This window comes from Macaca mulatta, chromosome 1, assembly GCF_049350105.2.
Source record: "Macaca mulatta isolate MMU2019108-1 chromosome 1, T2T-MMU8v2.0, whole genome shotgun sequence".
Lineage (NCBI taxonomy): Eukaryota > Metazoa > Chordata > Mammalia > Primates > Cercopithecidae > Macaca > Macaca mulatta.
Window position 1 is genome coordinate 42,171,110 of NC_133406.1, and position 23,540 is coordinate 42,194,649.

General features: G+C 35.2%; 1 protein-coding gene across 7 annotated transcripts in view; it reads right to left on the bottom strand.

The window, feature by feature from the left end:
* EDEM3 (ER degradation enhancing alpha-mannosidase like protein 3) overlaps window positions 1-23,540 on the bottom strand; it is a 68,967-nt gene that overhangs the window by 8,160 nt on the left and 37,267 nt on the right. For 2 of the 7 annotated variants that reach the window (XM_077993946.1, XM_077993923.1), the window contains 11 exons: window positions 23,115-23,212; window positions 21,387-21,512; window positions 20,791-20,874; window positions 19,174-19,257; window positions 18,507-18,631; window positions 14,130-14,295; window positions 13,424-13,578; window positions 12,154-12,250; window positions 9,859-10,050; window positions 8,353-8,518; window positions 4,491-4,676 (listed from right to left, as the gene is read on the bottom strand). In XM_077993946.1, coding sequence (XP_077850072.1) covers window positions 4,491-4,676; window positions 8,353-8,518; window positions 9,859-10,050; window positions 12,154-12,250; window positions 13,424-13,578; window positions 14,130-14,295; window positions 18,507-18,631; window positions 19,174-19,257; window positions 20,791-20,874; window positions 21,387-21,512; window positions 23,115-23,212 — 1,479 coding nt within the window. 7 annotated transcript variants of the gene reach the window in all.

Consider the following 23,540-nt stretch of genomic DNA (forward strand, 5'->3'; position numbering starts at 1 on the left):
GTTTAATTTTATAAAGTTTCTAAAAAGATACCAATAACTATTCTATGCAGCGCTATAGGAAAGTCACCCGGGGCCAACTAAATGTAAATACAGAGAAGCAGAGAGAGAGAGAGAAGAACTTTGAAGAAGATGCCCATAGAAGAATAGATTTTGGTTTTCGCAAGCTGAAGGAGCTATAGAACTAGAAATAAAAGCGACAATCAGGAAAGTAAAAATGGCAGTTAGAGAACTACAAAAACATAGAAGAGTTAAAGTCTGCCAGATTGCTACAAATCTTGATCCTAAGGTGCCTGTTTTCACCAGTCTGTGAGATCAAAGTCCTAAGAGCATAACAACCACAATATTAAACTCAGGAATGGTACATCAGAAACACAGAAAGAAATAAGGGAGAAACTCTCAAAATACAAAGGAAAAAAACCAGTATGCTTTAATAATGAAAGGGGAAGAGAACCTTGGTAAAGACTTAGAGATTGGGGCCGGGCGCGGTGGCTCAAGCCTGTAATCCCAGCACTTTGGGAGGCCGAGACGGGTGGATCACGAGGTCAGGAGATCGAGACCATCCTGGATAACACGGTGAAACCCCGTCTCTACTAAGAAATACAAAAAAAAAAAAAAACTAGCTGGGCGAGGTGGCGGGCGCCTGTAGTCCCAGCTACTCGGGAGGCTGAGGCCGGAGAATGGCGTGAACCCGGGAGGCGGAGCTTGCAGTGAGCTGAGATCCGGCCACTGCACTCCAGCCTGGGCTACAGAGCGAGACTCCGTCTCAAAAAAAAAAAAAAAAAAAAAGACTTAGAGATTGGATGTTATACAATCATTCATTCATTCATTCATTCACTCATTCATTCATCTGTACATTAAATATTTACTGAAAGCAAGGAATATAGAGATAAGAAGCAGGTAAAGAACTATTTAGGTATCATAGTAGAACTGTATTAAAAGGACACCCTTAAATTTTACCTAGGAGAATTAAGAAAAATTTCATAAAGAAGGTGGAATTTGAAATTTAGGATGTCTAAATGTTCTTACAGAGGAAACAGGGATTGATAGGGAACTTCCAGAAAAAGGGAAGAGATGGTGCAAATGTGAAAATGCATGAGAAAACATGCCTTGGTTGGAGAAGGGAAGGTTAAGTATCAATTCTGCTAAGAAGAATGTTTCAGATGTTTCTCTCCAGGTAGAGTTCATCGGCATATGTACTAGATTTTTCTCCTAGGAATCAAATCCTTTCCAACAGCAACTTAAGGTCTGTGGTTCAGCTGTAGAACAGATTCATCCCAATCAAGTTCAGTGGGGGATAATCAGGAAAAGTGACCCTGCCTGACTTAAATCAGAGCATTGCAAAGGATGGAACCTTCCCCCCCCCACTCCATTTTCTCTGTCTGGCTCTTTACCAGACAGACACAAATAGAGTGGCTCGAAAGCATTTGTCTAGAGCCCTTAAGGCGCTATAGGCTTACCCTCTAAGTTGCAAGCATGACAATATATTGGAACTTAAAAATGCTGCCCCCGTGAGAAATACTACTGAAAAAAGGAAATTTACTCTTAATTGTAAACTGCTTCAATTTGGACCTAAAGGTAACAACACATTGCCTTTGTTTGTGGGCACAGGGTTGGAATAATTAAGTACCTTTACGAACTGAAATTTTGGAAAACTGAAACGCTGAGCGATATGATGCTGAAAATTCTGTTCAACAATAGACTGTGGATAGCTTAACTTTCAGAAGTGTCACAGGTTTGACCTCAGGAAGCAACATCACTTGATAAAATGCTGATGCTTTTTAGCTTCTAAAGAAGAATGTGTGTTAAGATAAACAGAAAATTTCTGCTAGCAGAACAGTTTCAGATATGTCTATATGGCATGGACTTATCAGAGTAAGAAGACAGGAGTGAAGGCTTTTTAGGGGCTTCTGTTTTCTGTATTAATATATGAAAAGGACTGCTTAATCAGCACTGTGTGACTTCATAAGGAAAAACATGTATTGTGGAATGAGATTTCTAGAAAAGGCAATCTGGAGAACATTTTATTGTTCAGATTTTAAGGATGTTATTTACTGCACTTACATAATCTGTTAACTAGTATCCGTGATGGTACAATATGGCCTGCTACATAGCTGGGAGACAGAAGACGGGTGCTTTCTGAATCTTGTTCAGTATTTCTCAAAGTGTAGCTGAGGAAGCAGCTACAACACAATCACCTGGGATGTTTGCTTGAAGTTTCAGATTCTGATTCCCAATCAGAAAGTCTGAATCAGAAAGTCTGATTCAATATTTGGAGCAGGACTCAGGAGCCAACACTTTTAATAAGTGTTACCTGTTGATTCTGATGCAGGGGAGAAACACTGATGTATGTGGTAACGATATAGGACAAATGATAACCACTACAGACTGTGTAGTCTCTTAGGATATTATCCTAAGTGAATAAATTTGTTGATTTCATAACACTATTATCACTGATTTGTTACATTAATAAATATTAACAATTACACTGTATCTTGTTGCTAATCAATATAGCTGTACAGTTCTATAAAGAGCTATTACACAAAAAAGTGGCTTTTCAATACTTACATCAAAAGATCACTCTATAACAATCACAGTTCAGTAAATGTATAGACTAAACTTTTCAAAAAACATCTTTTAAATAATGCCCTTTTAATGCAAGGTCCTTAAGGGGATACTGTTCACCAAGAATTTTTATTTTCTGGTAGAATTAATCATGTCTCATACCCTTTCTCTGGTATAAGAAGCACATGCTTTACCATAATCCTATAGTCCTAACCCATGTACCACACACACACACGAGCTTTTAAAACAAGTCAACACTTTAAATATTTTACATTGTGTTCAAATAAAAAGTGATCAAAGTAATAAATACCAAAACAACAATGCCTTTGTTAGAGTGACTCTTGTATGGACACAGACATAGAATTCATCTATTATATGGGATGTATAATTATTAGAATTTGTTACGACAGGATCGATTAAAAATTATTATGTGACAGCTGACTAGACATGAAAATAATCTAATTATGTTACACAAGATATTATCATGGTATCCACTGAAACAAAATTATATATGTACTTGTGTGTGTACACACACACAATACATATATACATATATAATTTAAGGCTTGTTAATGCAAGATACTTACTACTATTAATAATGTAGCTTGGAATCATTTTACCTTTTAATATTGCTGCTGAAATTCCAGTGGTGGCACAAAATAGGAGGGAAAAAAACAAATGCATTAAAGAGTTACATGAAATAATAAAAAGTTACATGAAATAATAATTTGCCTATGTTAGATGTGCCTAAATGCATATATGTAGGCAAGAAGATTTGAGTTTAGAAAAGGGCCCAGGAAAAAAGAAATCAGGTATACAGAGGATTTAAGATTAGAAAACCTTTGTATTCTGTTCTGTTTCCATCTATACATTGTTATATACAAACAACCTACTTGCTCACTCCATTGCTCTTAAATAATTGACATTTCAAAGAATCTCAAAGAATAAAGCAATACAAGAAGACAAAACTAGGCTAGCATGATTATGCTAGCATAATTATCACCAAACTTTTTTTTTTTTTTTTAATGTCCCACTTGGAAGTCACACAGAATTGAATCAGTCTCCTACATATCTATTAAATACCCCAGGGGATGTCACAACTCTGTACTATTATACAACCTCATCTATTTAAGGGTATGGGAGAACTTTAGCTCTCTCTTCACGTCTCTCCAGCAGACAGGAAAGACTGCTACCACGAGCAAGATCTGAAGGCTCACCTTCCCTCATTTCTCCTCTATCCTTGGGTGTGAAACTATGTAAGAATACTATGAAAGCCTTGCATTTATATAGTAATCTGGGTTTCAAAGAGATTTCAAATTACTAACAAACATTTTGGCCTGCAGAGGACTATCTACTCTCATAAATTAAGACATGCTATCTTGTTTTTCAGAAACAGCCATTTGTAACTCTTACAAATATCCATGTGATAGACTTAGACCTCATTGGGAAGAAGCTGCTAGATTTCTATTGCCTTCACCAAGACAGCAGTCATTTGATTACAGGTGGCCTGTTGAGACCAACTACTATCATATTGTATACAACATTCTATACATGTCTTCTTATTCCTTATAAAAGACATGTAAGATGTAGTATCAGTGAAATCACATGGTGAACATTTCCGGATGTTAAAATGGCTTTCCTGAAGTAGTCTCTTGTATTTTTATCACCTGAACAGACTCATGGCAAAAATTACAAATTACACATAAAAACATATTTCTAAAAACATCCTAACTCAGAAAACAAAGCAAAATAAATGTTTTATTATTCTTATTTCCAAAACAAAAATATATTTTGAAATCATCTTCTAAAAATTTTACTTGTTTTCCCAGTGAACCTCAAAAAAAATTTTTTTGTGACTCATTCTTGTTATCAAACTAGCAAAATTAATACTAAGCCGCATAAAAAAACAAATAGTATTTGACTTTTACCTCGATCTTTTGCTTTATCAGAAAGGAGCACTTCTACCTCCTCATATTCCCGGATGGCATCCAGGATGATACTTCCTTCTTTGCTGAATAAGAACAGCATGGGGATCTTGATGTCATCCGTATCCTTTCCATCACCTGCCATCTGGAACAGAGGGGCAGTATCACTGCTGCTCCCCTCATTGTCATCTAGCCAGAAAATAAATACAGCAAACATCAAAACATCCAGCCATTAAAAAGATCTATCTACCAATTGTTACTGATTTTTTTACAATGACAGAATTAATTTTATGCATCGAGAACCATAAAAACCAACATAACTTTTGGACCCATTAATTATCATAGAATTGTATCCAAAGGAAATAATTCAAAAGAAGCAAAAAGCCCTATGCCCAAATAATTTTACTAAACTATTTATAATTGTAAACAACTGCATACCATTATAAGTAAGTTATAATGACCTACTTGATAGGACACACAGAATAATAATACATTAAAAAAGTAGAATACAGAATTCTATGATTATGACTATAAAAATTTCATATGCTTATGGAAAAGCCTAGAAATGAAAAAATTCAATGACTTGGATGACAGTGACAGAACTATGAATGAATTTTATTGTTGAAAATTTCCACTACTGTCATGAGTACATTGTTTTACCAAACTAAAAATGGACATTTCTTTTTTATATAATGCACACAAAGAATAGTTATGACTATAGTGCTTCTTCCTCTATAAGCTAAACAGTATTGCTATTTTGCACTGGTTAAATAATAGTACTAGAACTATTAATAGTAGTAGTACTAGCAATATGCTGTGCTGTTTTACTGGAGATGATAATCACAACCACCTCCAACTCGCATGCCAGTCTCCCAGAAGAAACTGTCTGTCCTGTCTCAGGGTGCTCACTCTCATAGGTCCTGCTAAGTGCAGAATGCATGACCCATCCTTTTGGTAATAATTGATTAGACAAAAGATGGCTACCTGACCCTGAGTCTCTCTGGGGGACCTAGAACTGGCACACAGAAAGACTATTTCAGTTAGCAGGGGGAAATAGCTCAGTTAAATGACACAGACTTGGGGCTGAGGCTGCAAACTAGAATGGCCATTTTGGAACTGATGAACAAAGAGAGAGCAAGCTGGTGAGAAGCTGGAAAATGAAGCAGAATTGCAAAGAGGAGCAGGGAAGAAGAGTTCAGAAGAACCCAGAGGTAGAGATATAAAGAGAAAAGTGAAAAACATTCACTATCGTGGATCCTGATGATTTTTAGTTCCCACTTCTACCTCCTGGTGAATCCTAGTTGTATTTGTACGGTTGAATTCATTGAAAATAATCCATTTCCATGTAGTGAAAAAACTTCCCTTCTTAAACCAACTTAATTATCTCCTGCAGTCACATGATTTCTAAGATAATTCGTACTTCTAACCCTTGCAACAAAAAACAGCTAATTCCTAATTTATTCATTTACATACAATTAAAACAAATAAAAACAAAATGCTTTGTCAGAAACAAAAAACTTAGGAGAAAGAAAGAAAGTTTCTCATTAAAAATTAAATTTTTGGCTGGGCACGGTGGCTCATGGCTGTAATCCCAGCACTTTTGGAGGCCAAGGCAGACAGACCACTTGAGGCCAGGAGTTTGAGACCAACCTGGCCAACATGGCAAAATCCCTTCTCTACTAAAAATACAAAAATTAGCTGGGCGTGGTGGTGCACGCCTGTAATCCCAGCTACTCAGGAGGCTGAGGCACAAGACCTACTTGAACCTAGAGGTGGAGGTTGTAGCGAGCCGAGATCATGCCACTGCACTCTAGCCTGGGTGACAAAGCAAGACTCTGTCTCAAAAAAAAAAAAAAATTTCTGAGAGTAAGGATCATCATCTCTTATTTATTTATCCACAGAACCCAGTATAGCATTTCCCAACTAATAGCTACCAAAAAAAAACATTTGATGGGCCGGGCTCATCTGTAATCCCAGCACTGTGGGAGGCCGAGGCAGGCGGGTAACCCAAGATCAGGCTGAAAATTCAAGACCAGTCTGGCCAACATGGAGAAACCCCGGCTCTACTAAAAAGAAAAAAAAAAAAATACAAAAATTAGCTGGGCGTGGTGGGGCAGGCGCCTATAATCCCAGCTACTCAGGAGACTGAGGCAGGGAGAACTGCTTGAATCTGGGAGGAGGAGGTTGCAGTGAGCAGAGATCACACCAACTGCACTCCAGCCTGGGCAACAGAGCAAGACTCCATCTCAAAACAAACAAAACAAAACAAAACAAAAATTGACAATTCTTGCATATTATAGAAGATCGTGAGAATTAGACTTCACTGAAAAATATAAAAAAACCAAAAATACTACACAAAGAAATATTTTTAAATATTAATGTATAAGTTCTACACTTTATACTTTACATTTTCATTTTGAAGTCTTGGTAAGAAATGTTCAAAATGATAGTGATGGTTAATATACTAAATTCTACAATAAAACGAATCTAAGTGTGGGAAATACCCAAGGATAAAGAGGATGATTTAAGTCAGGGGTCGGCAAATCTCTTCTGTAACTGGCTAGATGATGAAGAAATATTTCAGGCTTTGCAGTTCTCTCCTGTAAGTACTTAACTCCATCACTGCAGTTCAAAGCAGTCATAGACAATACACAAACAAACTGGCATGACTGTGTCCCAATAAAACCTTTATTTACAAAAATGGGCCATGAGCTGGACTTGGCCTAGAGTCTTGTAGTTTGCCAACTGCTGATTTAAGTCATTAAACAGGACTTCTCCTAATGTTTATTAATAAAATTCATGCATCCATTACATCAACATAAGTGTTAATATTCTGTTTTACCTGAACTTTTTTTTTTTTTTTTTTACCTGAACTATTGGGTGTTGTGTGTGTGTGGGGGGGGGGGGGCAGGGGTGGGGACGGAAATCCAAAATGGATTTCCCTGTGAGAGAAGTTGTACAAAAGAACTCACAATCAGCATATGACCCCAGGTCTTTCAAGGTTCTTTCTGAATGTAAACTCCTATTTACTTTAAAACAGAAAAATTTATATTTCCCCTGATAGTCATAGCCTGTTTATCATGATACAAGTGATTGTCTATGAAAGATAAAAAAGCAAAACCCACTAGTTGATACATATGGGTAAGATGATTTAAAGGTGGTAATTTGTCATTTCAGCGGAAAAAGATCCAAGGGGATAAAGATCTGCTACAAATACTGTAAATACTGCTATAGCAGTACTTATCCTATGTCTGCTATTATGCCAAGAAATTTTATATATATTATCTTTAAACCTTACAATCACCTAAAATATACTTATTATCACTTCCACTGGAGCTCAAAAAAATTCTACTCATATCAAAAAATATTCTACTATTTAATCTACAGATTAAAAAACTGCAGCTGGGCCAAGGTTACACTGCAATTTTGTGGTAGAGCCAGGAACTGTACTCTCATGTGTCTGTCTCCAAAGCCTGCATCTTTGTGGAGTAATGGAAATTTTCAATGGCTCCCCACTGGTGGTGGCACAGTGTAATTCCTGCCCTTCAGGGGTTATGGATCTTATGGGCACATTTTCTTATCCATGGTACTGAATGTTTTTACCACTCAGTCTTACCACACCCTCACACCTAACCCCAAGTATTTTCACTGACATTAATATACAGAAACTCAAATCTAGACTTTTGAAAAAGATGTTAAGATATCTAGAAATTAAGAGTCATTGGATTACCTATCCTTCATGTTGTCTAGGTGAGGTAAAAAAAAATATGACAAACTCTTTGATAAAATTTTAGAAAATAAAAGGAAAAAAATCCTAAAAATTATCTCTTCTTCAGTCAACACAATGACATGGAGAATTACTTACCAATAACAATGCCACCAATGGCTCCGGCATTCTGGATGTTGCGTGCCTTTTCTGCAAACATGCACTGTCCTCTTTGTATCAATGCGATTTTTCCCATCACTGCCTCTGGGTTAGTAAGCTCTGAACAACCATTGTATGGTTTACTGCTTGCAACAAATCCTCTTGTCTGTCAGAAATAAAAGCAACTTAAATACTTTAATCTTCTCAAATGGCAATCAAGTCATTAAACCTCAATATCTAAAGCTTTGAGAGAACTAGACTCATTTCTTTTCTAATAATATATCTAATATATATTCAGCATAAAATTTATTTTAAACATTGTGCATATCACAATACTCAACCATTATTTCGAGTGTGCTTTGCAGTTTATAGAACATTTTTACATAAACTACAAAATCTGTTATTTACAATGACCCTGAGCAAAACAACACAAATAACATTTCCATTTCACACAGGGGGAAATTGAGACTCAGGTTCTGTAATTTGCTCACAATGTTAACACAATGTTATTAAGTGGTAAAGTTGGGACCTGTAGGCAGATTTACTACATTTATAATAGCTGGGAACCAATTTGAAATGATCATTGGTAACAAGAAAAGTTTTTCAAAGAGAAGAAAAAAATGGATTTAGTCTATATGAATCTGCAAGCAGTTCTTTTCCCCAGAAAAATTAAATCCACCAAGGAACTGATTTTTTTAAAGATGTTACTATAAAGATGTTTTAATATCCTTCACTCTCCTAAAACGTAAATTCCATAAGGGCGTAGATCTTCAATGGTTTTGTAAACTGATACAGCAAACAGTGAACAGAATATAGTAGGCACTTAATCAACAGCTGAATGAATCAATCAATCTACATAGCTTCTACATAGTTTAAAATACACATGAGAAAAAGTCTAAATTAGCACTAATAGAGTGAAAAGAGCATTGGCTTTAGATTGTCGCGATACTTGGGCTCTGGTCCCAGCTCTGCAATCAATTAGTTAGACAAACTTGTGAATTGTTTAGTTACGTAAGTCTTTGTTTTCTACACTGTAACTATGTCATAACTATAGGGATGGACTAGCTTAATGATCTTCAAAGTTTGCCCAGTAGAACCTCAGGGTCCCAGGCTTTCTCCAGTCACTTGAGCCAGAGCTTCTGTGCTTTTAGCTGTTTTCTACATTAAGCTCCTGGTTTAGATTTTTGTTTATAGAAAGGTTTTAGTGGCTCTTAGAAAGTCTGAAAACCATTTTTAGATCAAATAAAGGTACTAAATTAGAGAAGAGACCAAGAAATTGAATAGAACCTGAATAATATTTTAGTTAGAATTCTACAAGCATGTTATATACATAAATTATGACTCGAAGTTTTCAAGATATGCTTTTACTTTACTTAAATCCAGGAGACTGACTATTTCGGGTTTTTAAATAAATTAAAACTACTAAGTTAGAGAAGAGACTAAGAAATGAGGCAATACTTAATATTTTAAATTCAGTTTCAACAACTATATTTTAAGTATACATACCTCTTTATGTTTAGACAGATCCAGCCCAAACTGAGCTGGTCCAGCAGTCAATACTACCCTGCCAAAAAATGGGTGGGAAACAATTTGTACAGCTCGTGGAGGCAGCTGCTGTTCTTTTTGTTGCTGACTTGACAATTCAATCATCTCCTGCATGAACCTCAACCCATCTTCAGCGTCAATTGAACTAGCAGCCTATGAAAAAAACAAATTCATTTTATCCTTCCTTTCTGGAAACTTCCACCAACTTTTTGATTTCCTAAAGACACTGTACTATAGTATTCTACTCTAAAACTTCTTTCACTTTAGGTCACCGCCAAGTATTCATGACTTTATTTGTACTCAAAAATAATACCTTCGGAAATAATATTTCTGAAAATAACTTATCTGTAGTTTTTATCAATGTCACTTTCGCTATTCTGTAAACCACTTTTGATTCAGACTGAGAGCTGGACTTCTAGCAAATGCTCAAATGCTCACTTCGCTTATTTTCCCCACTGGCTTTCCCTCTGAAGAAATAAACCTCATACCTGACCCACACTTTCCCTCCTTGAAATAGTGAACAACCAGATTCAATTTGATTCAAAACATATGTGTCAAGCACTTATTCCATCTCAGCACTTGCCTAGGCACTGGAGAGACAGTCCTTTAAGAAGTTTGTGTCTGGAGGAGAAAGACATGTAAAGTTAGCTATGATAAAACTTCTCAAGTGGGAAAGTGGAAAAGGAGCACAGACGAGGGAACAATTGATTCTGCTTGTGTGTACCTGGGAAAGATTTAGAATGACATTTGAATTGAGTCTTAACAGAGGGAAAGTTGAAGAATGACTGACTATAATAGAAAAAAAAAGATGATTCCTGATACTTTACAGGAAAAACCAACAAGATATGATAGGAGTCAGAGGATGGAAAAAGATAGAGAGGAACTGGGAGACAGAGAAGAGTTCAAACCTGTCCTAAAATTTCCAGCTTTGATGACTTAAAGAACGATGATAGGTTTTACTGACATGGAGAACCAAAGAAGGAAACATAGGTTGAGGTGAGGGTAGAAAGATAGTAAACAAGAGAGAGATAATTCAAGTTTGGACACAATGAGATTGAGATGCAAGATGTATGAGAGGTAGATGAAAGTTGAATTTAATAGTAAAGTTAGGAATCAGGATTCATATACATAGCTAAGAAGTCATATGTATAAAGATGATAGCTAAGCTTGTAGAAATAGGTGAGACTGTCGAAGAAGAGTATATAGAGAAAAGAATATCATCCAGATTCTTGGAAACTGTTTACATTGAGTGGTTGTGCCACAGAGAGCTACAAAGCAATAAACAGTGAAGTAGAGAAAAAACTTTGTTGCTGAAATATCCTGGAAGCCAAGAAGGGAAAATGTTTTATGAAGGGTTCAGCCAATAGTCACAGAAAAGTCAAATCATAAAAGGATTAAGAGGTCACTTGGTGGTAATTATGCCATTGGCAGCCTAACTAAGTAAAAGCAATGTCACAAGAGATGTCACTCCCACTGAGGTCAAATAAAACATAAGGAAGAAGGAAGAATACTCTTAAAAGAAGGAAGAATGTGGCAAGAATGTGGATGAGATGAAAACTTGAGGGTGTGATGAAGTTGTGGGAGGGCTGAATTTGAGATTAAGGGATACCTGAATACGGTTCTAGGTTAAAAATTATTCAGCAAACTATGTGGTTTTCTCAGAATCAATATACTAATAAGGTAAATAATTTAAAGACTTCGTGTTATAAAAACTTTCAAAGTAAAAATCAACAAAAATGTCTCAAAAAGACATGTTATTTTTCCTAGGCACAGACAAATAAGTGCCTATGATGAACAAAATACTTAAGATTCAGTAGCCCTTTGGAGACTAAAATGATGTAAAACATGGAGATATGAATATTAAAACTAATTATTAGCTTTTGAAGTTATGTTGTAAATAAAAGTAAAAGGGGAAAGCCAACGGACTGAGAAACAGAAAACTTAGATTTGAGTCCTGCGTTTGATCATATTAACTTCAGCAAATTACTCAACCTATCTCTGATTTATTTAATTGATTTATACTATCAAGGAGTTGAATTAGATGACTTTCCAAGATACTTCCAAGTCCTAAAATTCTTATTCTCTCACTGTAAACAATATATTTAAAGTGTTTAGAAAGTTGAAATCCATTATCTTATTAAAGCTAATGCGACCACAGAAAGCAGGGCAGACACGGTATCTAGTGTAGCAATGTCTTACTTGGATTGCATGTTGGACCAACTGGACTCTCCCATCTTTGAGGTGAATCAAACTCACCCCCATCTTCTTCAGGATTTCTAAATGCTCAGGGTTAGTGGCCATGAAATCTCTGGCTCTCAGAGGGGGTTTAGCTCCACTCCTGAAACTCTCCTCTCTGCTAAAAGTAATTACAGGCAAGGCTTTAAAAACTACAAATTAGAACTGGCAAAAAACACATGTCAAATAAAAATGATATTACTTGCAAAATTGCTAGTTTTAGAACTAGTGAAACTGGAATAACTGGAAACAAGTATTTTCTTATACATAATTTCGGTTAACAAGTGGTATAGCTTTCAAATATAACATTTTCTAGTTATAAAAGTATGTATATTATCTACATAAGGCAGTATTAGTCAACAGAACTGTAACTATTTAAAGGTACAGAACAAGTTTGCTTGGGGATTTGTTACTATTGACGTTAACCTTTAAAAACACAGATTTTTCTTCCAATATTTTAAAAGCAAATCAATACTTGTATCAGTGAATAATAACACTTATGTAAAAACAATTTTTAAAAAGTCCTTATAATGACCTTTCTAATATAACTATTCGTCAGAAAATGAACTCATTAAGCCAAACAATTTTAACAAGATAAGTACTCCCTCAAAAACTCAAATCCAAAAAAACAAAATACCTGTACTTTCACTACACAGAAACTATAGACAAAAGGAATTTTTTTTTTTTTTTTTTTTGAGACGGAGTTTCACTCTTGTCACCTAGGCTGGAGTGCAATGGTGTGATCTTGGCTCACTGCAACCTCCACCTCCCAGGTTCAAGTGATTCTCCTGCCTCAGCTTCCCGAGTAGCTGGGATTACAAGCGCCTACCACTATGCCTGGCTAATTTTTTGTATTTTCAGTAGAGACAGTTTCACCATGCTGGCCAGGCTGGTCTCGAACTCCTGACCTCAGGTGATCTGCCCGCCTCGGTCTCCCAAAGTCCTGAGATTACAGGCGTGAGCTATCATGCCCAGCCAGAAAATATTCGATGAAACTATTCCATGAAAAATGAGTTACAGAAGTTAAAAACTGTTACATGCTGCCTACTATTATTACTTCAGTTCATAAAATAATATACTGAAAGTTTCCATAATAATAAAAAAGATATTACTGCAAAATAAGCTTTACTATCTTACTAATAATTTTTATTTTAACCAGTGATAGCTACGTATCTCAACATTTTTGGCCTACATGAATGTCTTCTTGGCTGTTGGTACATGCTCCCTAAGTTTTCTGTCATTTACTAAGAAACAACGTTATTATCAGAAAATATAAAATAATACATCTTACACTCTGATGATGCCTCTAGGACAGCTCTTATCCACCACATTTTTCAAGGGCTCACGAATACTTTGAGCATACAATGGGTCATTAGGGAAGAGGATCTGAGTATTTGGACAAGTCCAATCAAAGTTACTGTCATCCAGTTCTGTATATTCCGAGGTCTACAATATAAAAACATTTTATGTAAATAGAAATAATTATTTTACATAATTTTTTTTTTTTTTTGAGATGGAGTCTCACTCTGTCGCCCAGGCTGGAGTGCAGTGACACAATCTCCACTCACTGCAAGCTCCATCTCCTGGGTTCATGCCACTCTCCTGCCTCAGCCTCCCAAGCAGCTGGGACTACAGGCGCCTGCCACCATGCCTGGCTAATTTTTTGTATATTTAGTAGAGATGGGGTTTCACTGTGTTAGCCAGGAGGTCTTGATCTCCTGACCTCGTGATCCACCTACCTTGGCCTCCCAGAGTGCTGGGATTACAGGCCTGAACCACCGTGCCCGGCCTACTTAACATAATTTTTAAAAGCAAACAGCTAATGAAATATATAAGTGTATACAGGATGCAATAAAACAAAATAAGAAAATGTATATATTTAGTTTCTTCTTACCATATATATATTTATTGAATTTTAGTCATGGATTACTTTTCACTTGGAAAAATAAAACATATAGAAATAAAAAGAGAATAAGACATTTAATTTAAAAACTCACTGTGTTCTTCTTAGAGATGCTTTGATTTGTAGTAGAGAGCCAAAGAGGTAACAGATGAGCTTCTGTTGTAAAGATGTAATCTTCTATGTCAAAAATAATGTCTTCTTTATCAGCAAATAACAGGTAAAGATATTTAAACATTTCGGCCAAGAAGAAAGAATCCATTCTAAAATAAAAAGTCACAAATAAATATAAGTAGATAAAAATAATTTAACTATATGAAAGCCATGATAGTCAAGGTTAATAATCCTGTCTATACCAACTTATGTGTTCAAAGAACTATAGAATGCATCAATCTACCAGGGGCAGAATAACCTTGACTCCAAGTATATTCCATGTTAATGAAAAAGACCAGAGGAATTGTCTACCACACTGATACACTGAATCTTGTGAATAATGCAGACAAGATTTTTCTATAGGCCTTTCAATAAGGGAAAGTTCTCCATTTCTTCTATAGAGAATAAACAGCAGGGAGGGAACTAATAAATTTTACTAGTGAGAATCACATAAGAATCTTCAACTAAATTAAAGAGCTGGAAAAAGTCATACAAATCTGATGGAATTTATTATGTAGCTATTTAAGTGATTTAAAAAGAAGGCTTTAAAGATAAATAAATTATTTGCATGTAATTTCCTGGCCAACATGGTGAAACCCCGTCTCTACCAAAAATACAAAAATTAGCCAGGTGTGGTGCCAGGCACCTGTAATACCAGCTACTCGGGAGGCTGTAGCAGGAGAATGGCTTGAACCCAGGAGATGGAGCTTGCGGTGAGCCGAGATTGTGTCACTGCACTCCAGCCTAGGTGACAGAGCAAGACTCCAACTCAAAAAAAGAAAAAAAAAATTACATGAAAAAAGTACAATGCAAAGTCACATGGGCTACGATTGTAACATTCTAAATATTTATTTACCTGTTAAGAAGGGAATGTGGAGAAATAAAGAGAGTAAAACTGTATGTGTTTTTACAAGTGATTTAATGTTACAATGTTTTAACAACAATTTAAGAAAAGTTTAAATTAAAAGTGTCAGGAAAAGAGCATAGCTGGTAGATGGAGTCACAGTAACATCAAATTTAATTTACTACTCCCCAAAGCATCATAGGTTTTGGCAGTAATAAACAACTTCTAGTTTACTGGACAAGTTGCACAATTTCATACTTTTGGCCAAGCACAATTACTGGCACATAGTAGGCACTCAATAAATGTTTACTAAATTAAATGCAAGTTTAAACAGCATGATTAAAGAATGAGCTGAAGAGGCAGTAGAACAAAGAGGCAAAGAACATGGGCTTTGGAAATAGAAAGACCTTCCACTAATGAGTTCTGTCACCATGGGGATATAAGGACTATGAGCTTGAGTTTATTCTTCTGTAAAAGGAATATAACAATACACTCATGACACTGGTGTGAAGACTGAGACATTAAATGTCAATTATTTAGCATAGCACCTGGCATACATATGAGATTGAAACTACAGCTATCATTTTTCCCACATATATATGATTTTTTATTTTGGAACAAAAACTTACCTGTAATGTTTCAAAACATTTTTAGCCATTTTGGATATTAATCTTTTTAGACAATATAAAAACACTTTCCTGTTTATCTGCAATACACTTATCATAATTTAACCTTTTCTGATGGACTGGCAGTTATTACATGAGCAAATGCTATCTTGAGAACTGTAGACAGATGAGCAGGATATTGATAATTGGCAAATACTAGAATAGACAGTTTGTAAACATTTAGAAAAGAACAAGGCATGGTAAGATAACTACAATATGAATTGGGCAAAGCTAGCAAGTATCAGATCATATGATCTATTTTATATTTTAAAATCATAAACACATACATAAATAAAAATACACAGGCATTAAAAATGTCTGGAAGCCTTTATACAATTGCTAACAGTAGTAATCTTACGCAGTTAGGGGAGAGTGTCTTAGCAAATATCTTCCTATTATTTTTGCCATTTACATTCTTTTTGGTAATTATCCATTATTAGGAAAATACAGATATTTCCATTGTGAAAAGTGTGTGTGTGTGTCTGTGTCTGTGTACATGATGGTATCCTGGAGGACAGTATAGTGCTCAGACCTACAGGGTAATAAATCACCGCATGCAAAGAGCCTGTAACTGAAAGCTCTCAAGTGCAATGCCAAGGGGCACTGGTTGTGGTCCAACCAAAATTCTTCCCAACAATTTGGATGAAAAAAATGTAAGGCATGCTTATCTAAACTATAGATCATTGAAAAATGGTAGTTTAGCTAAGGAGATTCAACCCCTAGACCAAAATCTAGAAACAAAACAAAAAAAGAAATTTTGCTAAGTATAAAAGTTCTAAGTTTACACGAAAAGAAGAAAACTTGGCTGTTCAAGGGCAGGGTGGGGAACACTCATTTGTCAGCAGACTATACAGTTAAGTATGTGAAACTAGTTGATCACAAGCTCACTGTGAGCTGAACATAATAAAGCTCCTAAAAAATCTAAAGCACATCTAATAACACAATATGAGGAAGAATGGTAGTTCTCAACCTTTCGTTTGGCTAAATACATCTGAGGCACAACCATCCCCTGAGGAACAGTGAGTCAATGAAGCAGTGGTCCTCAACTGGATAGAGGGTGGAAACTCATCAGCCTCATAGAAAATTAGTGACCCTTTGCCTGAATCCAGACAGCTACGGGGCTGTTGTGCCAGACACATCTTGAGTATGGTTAATTCTGGACAAGATATTTTAAGAGTTATTGTATATACTGGAATGCAATCAGAATGGGGCAATGTCATTGTGTAAGAGGTCCAGAAACAATGTCATAAAAGGAGTATCTGGTGGGGAAAAAAAAGAAGGATGTTACACTTTGAAAAATGGAACTCTAAAACAGTAAACACAACATGGTTGTGATAATTTCTTTTTACACACCTATCTTATTCACTGACTGCAAGTCATGGGAGTGCAGGGACTAGTTCTATTTCATCTTTCTACCCCACACTTAAGTGCAGGGACTGGCATATAGTAGGTGCTTATTGTTCTTTAATGAATTGCCAGTATAACATCATTGTCAAGAGCCAATCTGCCTAGATTAGAATTCCGACTTAATCTTACTAACTGTGTGACCTTAGGCAAGTTTCCTAACTTCTCTTTCCCTTGGTTTCTTCACCTTTAAAATGAAGACTATAATAGTACACTTCAGAAAGCTGTTGTAAGGATCAAGTTAGTTAAACACATAAAATGCTTAGAAGACTGTCTGGAGTGCAGGAAACAGTCAATAAATATTATAGGCAAATACACAAGGCATCTGCTTTTATTTTTTGCTATTATTTGTATGCCTGCTTCCAGAACCTAACCATTTCTCATTAGCAGGGATGGAGATTCTAAGCCTAATTAACCATTATCCGAATACTAAGTGAAGAACTAAGAAACAACTTTGTGGGTAGATGATGAGTGCTGTGTTTCTCATGTCTTCAGTCTCACTGCCTGGAACTTCTTTTACATTTTTCTTCTTCTAATTCTTGTTTATCCTTCAGGAAATAGGATCCTTTAGGAATCCTTCACTGACTATCACATCCCAACCTGTGCTTCATGCCCCTTTAATATGTTTCATAACACATACACAATGTTTTAAAAGTCTACTTATTGACCTGCCTTCAGTGACTCAAAGACAGAAAGGACATATCTTCATATCTTTAATCCTCAAAAACTAGTAAGAGCCCTGGCACGTAAGGGGCCTCAGGAAGTATTTCTGGAATGAACATTTGCTAACCAAATGAACAAACAAGCTTTAGCATTCATTTAGAGATGTGATAACCATATAAGTGATCTTAGAATAAGCAGAGTGCTTGTGAATTTCACATGGAGCACTTTTCATAGCTTGAATACTTCATACCATCTACATCTATACAGTGTCTAACAAAACAGAAACTACCACTGGTCTTTCCCACCCCTGCAAGTCAGCAACTGTGTAAGAGTACACACAGCTTTTGAGGAATTCTTGGCTGAACGTGAATCATATTCCAGATCATTCCTCATCTTGGTAATTTCTAATGTTTTATGTAATATAAAAGGAAACTATTATCAAAGAAGAAAAAAAGCAACATTTTAGATAGTCCTAATACCAAGGTTCTGATATTTAACAATCATTGATTCATTTATTCAGAAATCATTTGAGCACCTACTATATGCCAGGCACTATGATAAAAATGCAAACGTTTCAAACATACTAAAATTAGTCTATTCAACAGAGTTTTAAAAAGTAAACACAAAGAACAAAGGTTTCCATCCTTTGTAAAAGAATTAAACTTATTTGAATCCTAAATGGTAGTTGCATTTTGTGTTGTTTCAGAGAGACCCTGAGGAAAGGGGGTGTTAGCAATTGTTTTACCTGTCCTCATGACTTCCAGTACGAACATCCTTCATGGCAGCAAATCCACAAGGCACTCTAGCATATTTATTTAAATTTTCAATAAGTGTCTTCCCTACTTCAAGGTAGTAAGGATCTCCTGTAGCCTATTAAAAAGGAGAATATATGTGTGTGTGTATATATATATATATATAGCTTATATATTACCACATATCCATTCATTTATCAAATATTTATTGAGTACCTACTAGGTGCCAGGCACTGTATCAGGCACTGGAGCACATTATATAGAACTGATATCTGAAAAAAGCTATGAATCTGCTTTACAGAATTTCTTAAATACACAATTATAAAATTTAACTATATAACCTTAGATTTTAGATTAAATTCCTAATGCTCAGAAAGGCTGCCTGACTGAAGAAAGGCAAGAGACATGCTTTAGAAAGCAGCTCTAGAACATAAAATTTCTCTTTAAAGAAATGTTCACATAATATTTTTTAAAGAAAAAAACCTTACATGTCAATTCTGGCATCATTCAATAATTCTATGGACTAGATGAATAAGAACCACGATATATCCAATCATTACAATATTAAAAGGGGACTCTGAAAACCCAATTACTATTATAAGAGTGAGAGATCCAACAGAGAATGGGGGCTAAACAGTAAAGTGGGGTATCTTTTCTTACTTTATATAAGAAGTAGGTACTTTCTGCAAATTCTGGCCTTAAAGGATGTTGAGCCCAGTGTACTCTGAAATCTGTGGTAAATGCCTGAACAAAACAACATAAAAAAGGCATAAAAAAAGTGATTAAATAAACAAATAGTTCTAGAATATGCAGAATATATATAAATAGGTAAAAGCAATTAAAATAGCAATCATGACATTTTCATCAATAAAACATCAATTTTCATTGCTTAAAATAATTCATTCTGCAAAGGCTGCTATTTTTACCAATTAAATGGATTATTTTTTAAATGATAATTCTGGCTATTAGAAAACTAAGAAAAATTCAGTAATGAAACTCAGTAATGACACTACATGGGTCCTGGTGGTCAACATAATTGTGTTTTCTTTTTATCCTTCTCTCTACTTTTTCCCCTTATTACTTCTCTAGTTCTCACACTTATTTTTAAATTGTTTAAATTGACAAATAAAAGTGACATATATTTATGGTACACATGACATGGTGTTTTGATATATGTATACACTACGAAATGGCTAAATCAAGCTAATTAACATATGCATTATCTCACATACTTATCTTTTTTGTGGTAAGAATACTTAAAATCTGTCTTAGCAATGTGCAAGCATACATATTTCATATTTTAGCTTATATTTTCTTTTGTAACTGCCTCAAATCCTTTATGGAATAAGACAGGGCATTATTTAAAAATAAATAAAATTAATCTATTTGAAATTTATTCAATAACATAATCAACCGGTTTTTAAAAGAACATAAAAATAAAAGCAAATAAAACCTTTTATGGGAACTAAATAAAAACTTCATTTGTGATAGATGTATTAATTGAAACCTCAGTTTATTCTGTATGGATATGAATTTTCTGCAATGCACAGTCCTACTCACCTGAAGGCTAATAAAACTATACTTTCCAAAACAAACACTTTAGGAACCCTTCTAAGTTGGTGGAATGCTTAGATATCTCACAGAGGGTAGTCAATAAGCAGGGATAGAACAAGGCCATACACACATTTGGAAATTTTTAATGGTACATTTCTGGAAAGCCAAAAAGTATGCTATTAAAATCTTGTCATATCAAGCTAGCAAGAATATTTATTACTAATATAATGTATAAAAACCAGGAAGAATAATTCTCAATCAGCATGAGGAAGAGATGGCATTCTCTACATTTCCAGGGCGCATGTGTGAACAACAAAAGTGTATCTAACGTATACAGTTTCATAAGACAAGCTTTAGAAAATAAAAAGTGACAAAATCTCCCTAGCTGGTAGGTACATATAAGAGTTAGAATGAGAGAATATTACAATGGCATAAGTTAGGAAGAGTTGAGAAGCACTAAGCCGGGAGTTTTTTTACATGAAATTTTAAAAATGTCAGCATTACCCTAAATCAGACTTCTCTTAACACACAAAGAAAAGCAAAAACATATATAATACTGCACAAACCAAAAATAAACTATTTAATAGGAAAAAAAAAAGAACCAACAAGACTTGAAGATGCCATTTTCTATCTTTAAATTAGCAACTTATAGTGTATATGTGTACGTGTGTGTGTGTGTGTTTGTGTGTGTGTGTAAGATTATTCCAAAAATTATTTGCTTACCTCTGGTAGAAAATTGTGTTTTTTAATCACCTGATATAACATTTCATGAGTTTCAATAGCAGGTCTAATATCCCCCTTTAACACCTAGAAATCAACAACAAGAAAATTACCTAATAAAATATGAGCTGATTTTATCTCTAATCATTACATAAACAGAAAAATGTATACAAATACAATTCTGAACTGCAACTATGTTTTGTAGTTCAGTTTTAAAGATCAAAAATGCACCTAATTAACATCATCATCTTATGTTCATATTAAGAAAGCAGAATTCTGGCCGGGCGCGGTGGCTCAAGCCTGTAATCCCAGCACTTTGGGAGGCCGAGACGGGCGGATCACGAGGTCAGGAGATCGAGACCATCCTGGCTAACACGGTGAAACCCCGTCTCTATTAAGAAATACAAAAAACTAGCCGGGCAAGGTGGTGGGCGCCTGTAGTCCCAGCTACTCGGGAGGCTGAGGCCGGAGAATGGTGTAAACCCGGGAGGCGGAGCTTGCAGTGAGCTGAGATCCGGCCACTGCACTCCAGCCTGGGTGACAGAGCGAGACTCCGTCTCAAAAAAAAAAAAAAAAAAAGAAAGCAGAATTCTTTATACCTGCAAGCCTGGGAAGAAGGCAAGCAAAGCATCCATCCAAGTCCGAGCGTTCAGCATTGGTTTGTGGATATGCACATCAAGTAGAAGAGGTGGCTGGCTAATGTACCTCATTATGGCATCGTAGTGCTAAAAGATCACAATATGTGTTCATGAAAGTTAGATGAAAAAAGAGGTACTACTCTAAATACATTAAATAGCACTGTGAATAAATTAAACTAGAATTTATATATAAACTCACTAAATAATTACCAATTTATATAAATATTTAAGTTATTTTAGATGGAAATCTTTCTAAAATATATATGTACTCCTTTATGTCCTCTAACTCACATGCAGACTATTAAAGACTATATGTAATATGGGACCTTCTGAGAAAAAGGGAACTGAACATCTCCATGTCCTGTGGCATTAGCCCATGGTTAGTATGTCTTTGTGGCCCACTGATGCCCGCAGGTCCCCTTGGAATATGGCTACCAGCTTCTATATTACAGAATTTGTTTTTTCCTGTATCTTGGAAGTCTGATCCCTTCTCGGCTAACAATATTTTGGTGCTCACTACTATCTAAACTAATGCAGCTAATCACTGCTGCCATTCTTATGGTTTGCTATCTCAGCTTTTTATGGTCTTAGAAAACTCTTTTTCCCTTCTTTTGTCTTCTTCTCCAAGATATTTCTCAGCTTTGACAACAGGTTGAGTTGTGATAACAAGCCAACAAAAACAGTTATTTGTCCCCATTCACCTCAAGAAATTCTTGTTATAATCTAATATACAATCTATGTGATAATTTTATAAAGTATTCGATTAATGACTTATTACAACTTTTACTAATATTTTTTGCAAATTTACCTATTATTTAATCACTATTATTGAGAACGGGCCATAGGTTAAAGGCACTGCTCTAATCACTTTGAATGCATAAACTCAATCCTCCCGATAACCCTATAAATTAGTACTAGTACTCCCATTCTGTAGATAAGAAACAGAGGCAAACAATATTAGTTACTTGCCCAAAGTCACAAAACCCGTAGGCGGTACAATCAGAATTTAAACCAGTATATCTCCCATACTTTTAATCACCATGTCATACTGTCCCATACATACAACATGGATGAACTGATAGGTGAACAAAGAAATGGCAGATTATTTTTAAAAGAATATAGTGATATAATTGATGAGTTTGCTATATTCATTTCGGTTTGCTTCAGTTAAAAAGGTGATTCAATTGGGTTCAATAATCCTCCCACTTTTCCCAAAAAATATGCCTGTGGTTCTGAGCCAGTCTTAAGACTTGCTTTTGAAATGAATACTCACTAGTTTCTCCAAGTTTTCAAAGTCCTGTATCCTTGGTGTAATCAAACTAAGCCAAACTTCCAAGATTTCAAAAAGAATTGGAATCCAAAGGAAAAAGCTACCTAGTAACATATTTCATCAATTCTTATCCTTGTACAAAACAAGATTAGGTAAAATTCAAATCTACTACGTCTCTTATTGGCAGATCTGCAAAGTTTCTGATAAAAGGTGAAAATAAAACTACTTTATCAACTAATTTTTTGGAATGTATGTCACTTTTTATGCTGTCCCTGTCCAACATCATCAAATACTGACACAAAACCACTACACATTTTAAAAATTATTTTTACAATGTCATTCAGGTAATGGAGTTTCTATCAAAATCTGGACTCAAATGAAATTGATTATAAAATTAATATAAAATTGTATCAACTTACTGTGTTAAATCTTTCCAGAAAACTGTCATCTCCAAGCAAGACATAGGCTTTCAATAGATATTCATAATATGAATCAATCCCTGCTCCAACTCCACTATCTATGGAAACACAAATGTGATTTTTCATTAAACAATTGTTAAATTTAAAAAAAAAAATCACTTAGTAAAAATTTCAAGGCCTGAAAACATTCAGACAAATCACAATGATACCACTATAACTTACTACTGTAACTTCTTATAATCAAGATAAAACTTTGGAAAATGTACACAATTAACCCCTAAACAACACACTACCTGATTCTCAAAACCAATGGTTATTTAACAAGATGCAAGGGTAACAATAAAATATCAAAGAACTTTCACCCACTTAAAGAGAATATAATTAGTGGCAAATAAGACACAAATGTTTTTACTTTTTCCACATTTG